This window comes from Sceloporus undulatus, chromosome 5 (assembly GCF_019175285.1).
Source record: "Sceloporus undulatus isolate JIND9_A2432 ecotype Alabama chromosome 5, SceUnd_v1.1, whole genome shotgun sequence".
NCBI lineage: Eukaryota > Metazoa > Chordata > Lepidosauria > Squamata > Phrynosomatidae > Sceloporus > Sceloporus undulatus.
In genome coordinates this window covers 188,477,449-188,488,932 of record NC_056526.1, presented here as the reverse complement: position 1 = coordinate 188,488,932, position 11,484 = coordinate 188,477,449, and the positions used below count along the sequence as shown (strand labels likewise).

At 41.2% G+C, this 11,484-nt stretch overlaps 1 protein-coding gene across 3 annotated transcripts in view; it reads left to right on the top strand.

Annotated features, from left to right (window-relative positions):
* The window catches only part of DDRGK1 (DDRGK domain containing 1), a 36,393-nt gene that overhangs the window by 1,389 nt on the left and 23,520 nt on the right, over nt 1–11,484 (top strand). For all 3 annotated transcript variants that reach the window (XM_042468587.1, XM_042468588.1, XM_042468589.1), the window contains exons 2-4: nt 5,037–5,192; nt 9,613–9,719; nt 10,707–10,808. In XM_042468587.1, the coding sequence (XP_042324521.1) occupies nt 5,037–5,192; nt 9,613–9,719; nt 10,707–10,808 (365 nt within the window). The remainder of the gene's footprint in view (nt 1–5,036; nt 5,193–9,612; nt 9,720–10,706; nt 10,809–11,484) is intronic.

Sequence of the window (11,484 nt, the reverse complement as noted above, 5' to 3'; positions counted from 1 at the left end):
ACCTTTATTGAAAATCCATGTGCCAATCAATATACGTAAGAACTAGCCCTGCCAATATTGCTATTGAGATTGCTAGGGATGGGAACTGAACAGTAAAATATCAATGTATAACAAAATAGTGACATGCCATTGATTGAGCCCCTGTGATGTCTTATTCTGCATCTCTCATTGTCAGTAGGAATTACTGCATATATGTGTTTATATGAGTGTGATTATATATACACACACACACATGAAAGTGAGAGCCTGCACAGTGTAAGGGTTTGCGCTATGGACTGTGCGTCCGAATCCCTGCTCAACCGCAGAAACCCACTTCATGACTTTGGGTGAGTCGGGCACTTTCAGCCCCCAAAAACCTACAATAAGGTTGCCTTAAGTTGGAAACGACCTGAAGGCACACAGGAACAACCATATTAAACACACACACAGTTGGCCCTTTGTATCCACGGATTCAGCCATCCACACCTTTAAAATACAGTACTCAAAAACAATACAAATTCCAAGGGCCCACTGTATGTATGATGGTGTTGTGTGACTTCAGGTTGTTTCCAACTTACTGTGATCCTAACATGAGGTTTTCTTGGCAAGATTTGTTCAGAGACAGTTTGCCATTGCTTTCTTTGAGGCTGAGAATATGTGACTTGCCTATGGTCACCCAATGAGTTTCATGGCCAAGCTGGGAATCAAACCCTGGTCTCCAGAGTTGAAGGCCAGCACTTGAACTACTATGCCATGCTGTGTATCTGTCATATATACATGTGTCTGTGTGTGTTTTATATTATTAGAATTCAAGGATATAGCTGTGTTAGTCTGTAGAATCAATACGCAGAGAGATCTTGTAGCACCCTTGAGACTCATTGAAAGAAAGAAGTTGGCAGCATGAGCTTTCATAGGCTTCAGTCTACTTCCTCAGATGCATTTTAGACACATATTCCTTTTATAGTATTGGTTTTGATACATTATCAGACTCCAAACCTGTCAAGCAGCCTTCTCCAACCTACTGCTGTCCAGATGAATTATAGACTACCATTTCCTGAAGCCAATTTTTCAGTGGGCAAGGACTGTTTTTGCTCTTTGAAACCTATTATAATAACGGAGTGCCTCTGAGCCTGTGCAGAATGCTTTCCTAAGGAATCTGCCTCAGTCTTGCCCTCCTACACTGAGAGGCAACACAAGGCTTGAGGGAGTCCCACCTAAGGCTTGTAATCACGAATACTGCATATAGGTACAAAGCATATGCTCAGCCACTGTGCGGCGGCAATCACTTTTCACAACAGGACTGCTTTTGCATTCAATGCTTAGCAGCCAGGATAAAACTGATTAATAATAATAATGATGATGATTTATTTATATCAAGTAGAATCTGAGCAGGTTACAGCAATAAAAAGTACAATATAATTCAATACAAATCAACAAAAATCAAAAGAAAAAAATGCTTGCCTCCCCCCCCCCCCCCCAAAAAAAAACCTTAAAGGGGGGGGGAGAACTATTACCTGTACCAATTTTATGTAGGATGTCTTTCTTCTAAATACCTTGGAGACACCAGATGCTGCCTGATCTTGGCGGCTAAGAAGGTCAGCCTTGGTTGAGGGTGGCCAGATGTCCTAACCGCAGAGGAGGAGAAGGCACTGCATACTGTAGTAGGACATTCAAGGGAAATGGAGGATATTCCCAAGCAACAGCTAAAAACACTAATCATATAAATGGAAATTCACACTTCTTAGTCATGCTAAGGACATTTTGAAATTCCTCCTGGACAGAAGGTTGAAATGTTGGACATGTCCTAGAAAGGGAGGCTATCCTGGCCCTGGTTAGTATTTGGACGGAAGATCACCATGTGCTCTAGGCAGTTATGGAGGCTTCTGATTATTACTAGGCTAAGAAAACCGTACGAAATTTATAGGGTCACCATAAATTGATAGGGGACCTGAGCATATAGATTCACGGATCATGGGGGTGAGGTAGTCACAGCCAGGACTTCACATGTCTTACAAGAGCAAGAGTGAAAGAAAAGGAAATTGTGTGTGTGTGTCCTAAAACTTGTAATTGCACATTTTTGAACATTTGAATGGAGAGGTTCTCTTAACTTGCCTCAAGCTGTGAGATAGGTGGGTAAGAAATAAAATAATAATTATTATTATTATCTTAACCTGTGCAGGGCTTTGTCAGTTTTCAACTTGAACTTACCCAGAATATCTGTTGTCACCATCTCCTGTATTTTTAATTCAGGGAGTATAGTAGCCTCTTGGGCTTAAAAGTGCAAAGTGACTATTGTTGCATGAAACATCTCCGTCTCTTGTTTCATTCTTGTTGCCCTGGGTGTGTTCTCATGAGGAATGTGGTTAATTTATATTAAAGGAATTCTGATTGTAAGCCTAAATGTAGATGCTGTGGGTGTTCCCTACCTCTGAAAAAGGGCATTAATAAGTAGTAAGCATCTGCCTGGCCACCTTCAGGATGATCCTATATGTTTTATTGTCTGTTTTTGATTATATGTGTTTGATGTTCCACCCTTTGGTGGAAAGGGTGTTATAAATAACTATTATTATTGTTGTTGTTGTTGTTGTCATCATCATCATCCTGCAGGAACATCTTCGTTTTGGATCATGGACTCCTGCCACAATGAAATTGAGTTAGATGGCAGGCTCAAGAATGCAGTACAGTTATCCCTCCACATTTGCGGCTTTGACTTTTGCGGCTTTGATTAATACATTCTCCCTAGTAATCTCTAGGTCCTCTAACATGACTCTGATGTCAACTTCTGCCAAAAGACACACTGGGGGCCTAGAGAGAACCCTTCTCTAGGCATTTGTAGGCCCTCCAGTGCAATGTCATGGCCAACTTCTGGGAAATCTTGACCATAGAATTTTCCTGGAGGACCTAGAGATTCCTAGAGATTTGCTCTCTCAAAAATAATGGTGGTTTTTTATTTGAGGTTTTTCCACATTCGCAGGGGTCCTGTGTCAGAAAGTTGAAATGTAGGGCACATCCTGGAAAAGGAAGATGTCTCGTCACCCTGCCTTTGCCTTATCCATGGACTGCCCCCACCTCCCTTTGCTTCACCTGCCTGCCCAGCCAGATCAGAATGTCCTGGGCAGCTGGATGGGTGGGTGACACAGCAGACTGTCCTTGCCCTCCTTTCTCTGCTGCTGCCCTGCCCACCCACCCACCTGGACCCTGAAAAGCAAGACAGTGGGAAGGAAGGGCAATGGTCTGTGATAGTGGCATCCTCCCTGTCTTTGCAGAGAAGACCTGCCTAGCAGAGGGGAGGGATTGAGATGGGCTCCCAAGCTGTCACCCAGTGCGCTCTGCATCCCTTGCACCCCCTTAGTGACGCCCCTGGTGTGGTGGATGACTTTCTATCATCTATTGGTGTCATTTATTGGCACCGCTTTGTTTAAATGGGGCTGGCATGGGGCAGTGAGAGCAAGAGGCACCAGCCCTTGGTCATCCTATTTAATTTGCCTTTTTACTGAGTCCATAGACTGAATATGCCAACTGCAATTAGTCTGCAGTGCAGCAGCTTTTTCTCTAGTTGAGCCATCTGTTCTGCTGTCGTGAGAGATTTTGAAGTTGTGGTGTAGTGGGAAAGTGATTTTGTTTTAATTTATATTTTTGCAATATCCTCATTTCTTATTGTTACGAGTTTGGGGTATACTTGACTGAGGGTAGTTAATAGTCCTGTGGACATCTGCAGAATTGTGTCTGTACAAACTCACAACCCAGTGTCTGGAAGCTAAGGATTAGAAAATAGTTTTCTCCAAGAGCAACTCATTTGAAAGTGAAAAGCTTAGAAATGAAAGTGGCCCTGATAAGTCCCAAGTGAGGGAATTGGGTGCACTGAATAGCAAGATGTACCATCGTTATTTGGTAAATTTATATGCAGTGCATTGAGACCCATTTTACATTGTTTTGTGCTGGTTTTGAGAATGGTTAGCATTTGAGTAGCCCTTTAGATAAATATGGTACCTGGAAAAAGGGCAAAATACAAAAAAGTGGTTCATTTTTTCCATGGTTTTGGACATGTTGCAATAAAATAAAATAACTTGGTCCCTTGAGGTAGGTTGTGTTATCCCACCTCCGGTGAAAAGCTGCTCCAGCAGTGTGTTGAAGACTATTTTACATATATTATCCCAGTAATTAGGCTTCAAAGTATTGATGTTAGTTTTCAGTGTCCTGAATTTCATGTATTCTAAATTTCTGAAAGACTAGAATTGTGGAGATATATTTCAAGTCCTTGGCTTTTTTAAAAAAAGCACCACTAGGAAAGATCTGCCATAACAGCTCCCCATTTATTTTGCCTTCTGCAGAGACATAGATAGTAGGAGGTGAAATCCAGTTGTGAAAGGCAGTGCCATTTTAGTTTCTGTTGAGTATGTGTCATTCTTTTACAGTATTGTGCTTTTAATGCGTCAATCTACAGCGGGCCCTTGGTATCCTCTGGTGTTTCATTCCAGGATACACACACACACACCCCATGGATACCAAAATCCGTGGATGCTCAAGTCCACTAAATACAGCGGCATAGTAAAATCGTGTCCCTTATATAAAATGGCAATATTGAGGTTTGAGGTGAATGTGGAAAAACATTTAAAAATATATTTTAAAAACACTGTTGTTTTTACTTAAGAGAACACTTCTGTAGGAATCTCCAGGTCCTCCAGTGCACTCCATGGTCAACATCTGCCAAAAGTTGATCATAGAATCATGCTGGAGGATCTACAGATGCCTAGAAAAATGTTTTCTCTAGGGTCTTCTGGCACAACTCTATGCTCAACTTCTGGCAGAGTTGCGCTGGAGGACCTAGAGATTCCTAGAGAGAACATAATAATCAAAACCTCAAATAATCAAATCCACAAAAGTCAAAGCTGAAAACAGCTTTTAATATTTTGTATTTTAGTTTTCTTAGGTAAGCACTGACCTTAGCACCAGTTTTTATTTTCAGTGGTGCTATTTAATGGGGGGGGGGGGTAACCTCCCAGGTGAAAAAACAACCCAGGACTTGAGGTAGGTTTAAATATCTGTCTTTTCTCTAGATGATGAGCAGCACCAGCAGCAAGTGGTGGCCACTGCAGCAGCCAGGCCTCAGCCTCTCACTGCAGAGCGGGGAGATGGGATGCCCAGGCGCCGAAGGAACATGGGGAACCGGTTACTAGCTCAGAGGCGGCAGCAAGCAGAGGATGCGTTGGAAGGTAACCAGTGCAAACAGCTTCTCAAACATTAGTTTCACTTCGTATGATTGTTCATTTATAGAATGTACATCCTGTCTTTTAGTATTCAAGAGGTCTTAGGACAGTAGTGAAAAACCATTAAATACGATAAAAATGCACTGTTAGATGCAGTACCAAATGGCAGTGAAATCACAGAAAGAGCAGGGCCAGGTTGAATATCTCTGATCTGAAAAATCCAAAATTCTCCAAAATCCAAAACTTTTTTCATGGGTGGCTGAGATAATGACACCTTTTCTTTCTGGTAGTTCAGGGTACGTAACGTTTATTTCATGCACAAAGTTATTTGAAATACTGTATAAAATTATCTTCAGGCTATGTGTATAAAGTTTATGTGAAACATAGGTCCAAACTCAGTGCAGAAATAATCCAGTTTGAGACTGCTTTTAACTGCCCTAACTCAGTGCTAAGGAATCCTGGGAATTGTCATTTATTGTGGCACCAGAGCACATGTGTCACTGCACATGTATCAGACTGACTTGAGAGGTGCTTGTTGCAGCAATAGTCCAGTAGTTGAATTTGGGAAAGGCCAAGGCAGAGTGAAGGTGCCCTCTTGTTGAAGCTCAAGGCCAACAAACACCCATCATCTTGAGAGCGGACAGCTCCAGCTCAAGATGCATCCTTCAAAGCACAGGTTGTAAGGTGGAGAAACCAGGTGCTTTCATAAATCAGGGATGCTGGGTTATGTCAGTGCAGTTGGTGCCAGGCTGGTCAAAAGCCTTGAAAATGCATATGCCTTCTTCATTCCTACCACATTGGCATCTGTACCAAGGATTAGCACACTAGTACTATGCTACATGTGGCTGCTGTAGAATAACATCTGAACCAGGCCTTGTAGTTGTACTGATGCTATACGTATTTGCCTTATACTGAGTCAGATCATTGGCCTATTTAGTCCAGCATTGTCAGCTCTGCCTGGCAGGAGCAGGTCTCTGTGGTTTCAGGACATATGTTTTTTTCCTGTCCCTACTTAGAGATCTTTGGCAGTCTCCCATCCAAGTACCTCTGTTAGTGAAGTAGATGTGTTCCTGAGTGTTGCTTCTATAACAGAAAATTTAATACCAGAGGCAGAAATAACAGAAATTACATAATAGGAGTAGATTCCTATGCACACATGCCTGCATGCACACACACACACATACACACAACATAGTTGAGTACACTTTTTATTGAAAACTAAATATGCTTATGTGAAATGAAACAATCAGATCTGATAAGCCTCGCATAAGTAAACAAAAACATGTGAACCTTCTAGAAACCCATTAGCAAGTTTCTTTCAAAATGCATCCAAGGATGGTTCTTTTTTTCTATCCCAGATTTCACTTTTCATATGTTCTCCAGTTCAGTAGCAAAATGGATCGAACTATTAAAAAAACATGCTGGGGTGAGCTGGCGAGCAGGCTTGTTCGTTCTCCCCTTTTCTCTCTTTTGCTGTTTACATATGCTCAATAAGGGAGACAGTTGTTATTCATCTTCCAAGTTGAAGGCAATCACATCCATTCTTTTCCAGCTTAAGCTTTACTTCATTTTCCTTTTTTTAACTTTAGATAATGCTGTTGCACCCTGATACTGGAAGTGTATGTTTCCCCAGCCCTCCTTTTCTATACTCACAATGCCAGTGCTGTTAAAAACATCCAGCTAGGCAGAGGACATGGAAGAAATAGGAATAAAATAATATGACCTTGCTTCTGAAATCAGACAACACTGCAAATGTTCAGTATACATACACCATTATTGGCTCTTGGATGTGTTTTCAACATCCCAATCCTTCTGATCAGTCCTATCAGTTTATCTATTGGTACAGCTAGTAGGATCAGGGAGTCCAAAGCCCTGTTTTGTAACTCATACCACAGCCACCGCCGTGTGGATCAGCATCTCCTGACTCCAGAAAGCTAAGAGGGCATATGTTTCTAGGCCATGTTAAATGGTGGGTGGTGATATGCCTTTGATTGCATCCTTTTCTCACAATAAGACAAGTTGGTAAGCACCCTTTCTTTCAAGAGACTATAGGTTAACCTATGAAGATCTGCCATGATCACATCTGGACCTTTCTCACAAACTCAGTTTCCCTCATAGCAATGCAGAGCTGAGGGGAAGAGCTTATCCTGTTCCTAACAGGGTTCTGAGGAAGCCTTTTGAATCTCTATGCATATGAAGTTTATTGTCGTGATTCAGGGCACTGACCTTTTAGCCCAGGCTGACTATTCTTTCTTCCCCAGAGATCCACCCAACTTTGCTACCTGCTGCTATTCTATGGAGGTGAACCTGGGGCTTTTTGCATGCTGTTTGTAACTGCTTGGGTGTGATCCCACAATATATCTGGGTTCCAGACTCTCTGTTTCAGGCCTTAAGTTAAACTGTGCCCCACATATGACCTGCAGAGTCTCTCCCATCAGGTGGTATTTTCTACCTGCTGAAACCAAGAACGTTTCTTTGCTGAGATAGGAAGTACATAATGAGCAAGCAACCCCTGGATGCCTTCCTTTTTGAAAGGGGGCTGTGCTTTTCTACTTTGAAAATTGTAGAACTTTTCTCTTTGTTCTGCCATAACAGTGCGCCGGCTGAATTCGTGATTACATTTAGTGGTGTGTAGATGAGAAATTGACAGCCATGAACTTTTCAACTTAGGGTGTATCTCTTTGAAGTGTGAAGGCATTTCAAAAAGAATGAAATCAGAAAAAAATGCTTTTGATGTTTTCAGGCCAGGCTGCTTATAATTTCTGTCAAATTACTAAACCCCCTTGAAGTAATCTCAAAGGCATGGTGCTGCTTGCATTGAATCTTCCAGTGCAGCAAAGAAGCACTGTGTGGGTGAACAAGTCATAGCTACATTGGGCTTCAGATACTGATTGATTGACCAATGAAGTATTGTCACTCAATTGCCACTTGAAATTGAAATGGTCAAATGCCCCAGAAACACGTTTGGATTGTATTCAGGTATTACATTAAACTGTAGTTTATTACACCATGACCTGTTACACTAACCTAAGATTTAGTGTAACTATAATGAATTTGGTGTAACTATAACTTAGTATAATCTCTGCTCCACTATCCTCTCTGGCTCATCTCCAAAAAGAATATTAGAGGTGTTTATTTTACCTTCCCCCTTACTGTGGTTTGTCATTGCATTTGAACTAGCTGGTAAGTTCTACCACTGATTTGTTCAGACTAGTTAACTTTAAACTGCTGCTCTGAAGCTGGCTTGTTTGGATAGTTAAAAGTAATGATAGTTCCCAGTAACAAAGTACACTGAGTTGAGGAGAGAAGCCAGTGCTTCTAATTGTCTCAGATCAAATCTGGAAGGGGAAAAATAAGCAAGGAGGCAGATTCATACACATCGTGCAGATATACTGGTTTAGCATTATGTAAAGATATGGTCTTTGATACGCTAAACATGGTTTAATGTAATCTAAGTATGAGGTCTTGATACCCTAAATTTAGGTTGTGTGATGGGGTCATTAATGCTAGCAGTGGCAGACTCTCAAACTCAGATCCTACAAAAGTTAGGAGCCACAAGAATATGGGCCTCATTGAGAAACAGGCACACACACTCACTGACACACATGGACAGACAAAGACACACACGATTTTAAATTGCATGTTATTCTTGAATTGTAACTGCCAGCATACAACCAGATTCAGAAAGAAGCGTGGTGACCATATTTCAGTTAGCTTTATTGGGGCAAAGTCTCAGTCCCAGTGATTCAGTCTTTGAACTCCCTTAGTTTGGAAAACCACACCCCACTTTGAATAGGCTCCCAGCTCTCATGAACTGAGGTCAAGCCTTCCACTCCCCAATTCATGTTATCATTAAGGAGGAACAGGAATGCAGAGAAGGCGGATTGAAGACTGAAAGAGGTTTAGGTCCCCTTTTGAATTAGCCCTAATTCTCCTGAGCATGTCCTTGAGCATTAGATATTGGGGGGATATATGGGAGTGATAGATTGCTATACTGTATGGTTTAGTGTGATTCATGATCCCTATCATATCTGAAATTTGTCCTCTGATTTTCAAGTTTGGATCCAATATTTTTATTTTTGTTTGAAATTGATTTCTCCAACAAGAGCCCCATCTGATTAATGTGAAAGGTTGTCAGAGTAATGTACAATAAAAAAAATTCAAAATGTGCAGAACAGAACAGACATTTGATAACTGTTATATTTATATTTCCATTCAAAATTCTGCCAGGATTGTTCCCATGGATAACACCAGATTGTAGCTGCATCTCTGAAAAGTCCTCCTGATCAGGAAAAGCATAAGAAGTTTCCTGAAAGATTAATGATGGAGCCAGCTGGACTGGCCCCCTGTGGTGTTATCACTTTGATAATGAACTACTGCTCTTCTTCATCTCTTTTTCTTTTTAACTTTTAATAACATAACCTAGAGGAAAATGATGGCACTGAAGCTCCTGAGCCCCAGTTTTCTGGAAAGGTTGGTGCAAAGAAACAGCGAAAGTTAGAGGAGAAGCAAGCAAGAAAAGCTCAGCGAGAGGTGAGTGTTATCAAACTCAGATAGACGGGTTCAGTGGGTCCAGAGAGGCAATTTTGTCTCACCACTGCCAAGCATAGGCTGCCCCCACTGCCAAAAGGGGAACATTTTCTCAATACCAGAATTGGCCAGAGATTCATGGGTGGTTAAAAGAAAAGCTCCCTTCCCCATCCCCATGCACACACACTAAAGCAGGGTCCTGAGCCTTGCTTTCAAGGAGAAACATTGAACAGAATCATTCCAATTAGAGGCATGCCAATATAATTGAAGAAATTGTCTGCAGCCTGATGGTATAATAATAATAATAATAATAATAATAATAATAATAATAATAATAACAACAACAACAACAACAACAACAACACATTGTATTTATAGCCTGCCTCTGCCCGCGGATCAAGGCGGATAACAACAGACAAAAATAACAATAAAATACAATATACAATTAAAATACACCTTTCTAAGTAATTCCCTATCCCCAACCCCTCTCCCAATCATAAAAAGTAACAAACTAAAACAGTAACAATATAAAATGAACAACAATGTAAAATATTAATTAAAAATAAAAATTAGAGGTAATTAGAGGCAAGATATCTAACTTTCTTAGGGTAGACGGGGCTATCAATATCAGTGGAAGGGACCTCAAAAGGCCACCTCATCCAACCCCTTGCCATGCAGGAATACACAACTACAACACTCCTGAAAGATGCCCAACCAATGTCTGATTAAAGACCTCCAATTGGTCTGAAGCTGGGTTTTTTGCATAACCTCTGAGTGAAACATCCATGTTTTCTTCTGTAATTTTTTTTACTTCTGTTTATAGATGCGGAGGGAGCCTGTTTAAAGCTCTTGCTAACATAAATTTAGTACAGATACTCTAATAAACACTGTTTTTTAAAAAAAAATACAGGGACAAGTGATAGTTTTTGTAATGTATGATCCTCTGAAGGCTAACATTTGACTTTTCTCCCATCCCTTGAATTATCAAAGGCTGAAGAAGCAGAACGGGAAGAACGAAAGAAGCTTGACAAGAAGCGAGAAGAGGAGAGGTGTAAAGAGGAAGAGAGACAGCGGCAGGAGGAGGAAAAACAGGTGGGCTTTAGTGTAGACCTAGAATAAAGTGGGGAACCTTTTACGGTCTACATTCCCGCTGGGGAAGCTTTCTGGGTGCTGCCATGTCAATAATTGATAGTATCAGTAGGCACACCCAATACTTTCTCACTTTTCTCACATTCACTATCTTCACCCATCTAGTCCTGTTTCTCCTTTTCTCTTGCTTTTTCACCCTCCTTCTCTTTCCCCTTCTGTCTCCGGTTATCTCCCCACTCTGTCCTGTATTCCAACGTATATGCTTTAAAATTCCATTGGTAACACTGAAAGTCTTTTTGAAACCAAACTACTGTGCTAATGTGGGAGGGGGATAGTTCTCAGGAGGGTTTTTTAATGCACCTCCCCTTCTTGTCCCCAGGAGAGCCCTCCCCCCCTAAACAAAAACCCATGTCTGCTGTTCTGTCTTGGTCAAGGGTAGCTTATCTGCTCCCCTTTTCTCCCTGTTTTGCTGTTAATTCATGCTCAGTAAGAGATTCTGGGGGCAGCTGCTGTTTGCATTTCCTATTGTGGGTAGGTGCACACAGATACACTAGGATTAGCTAGCATAGACTCATGCTTTTTCCCAGATCAAACTTTATTGCCTTGTTTACTGCAGACATGCTGCTTTAATCTTGCCAGTGCTTCTAAAAAACTTTTAGCTATTTATAGAGAAGGAAAA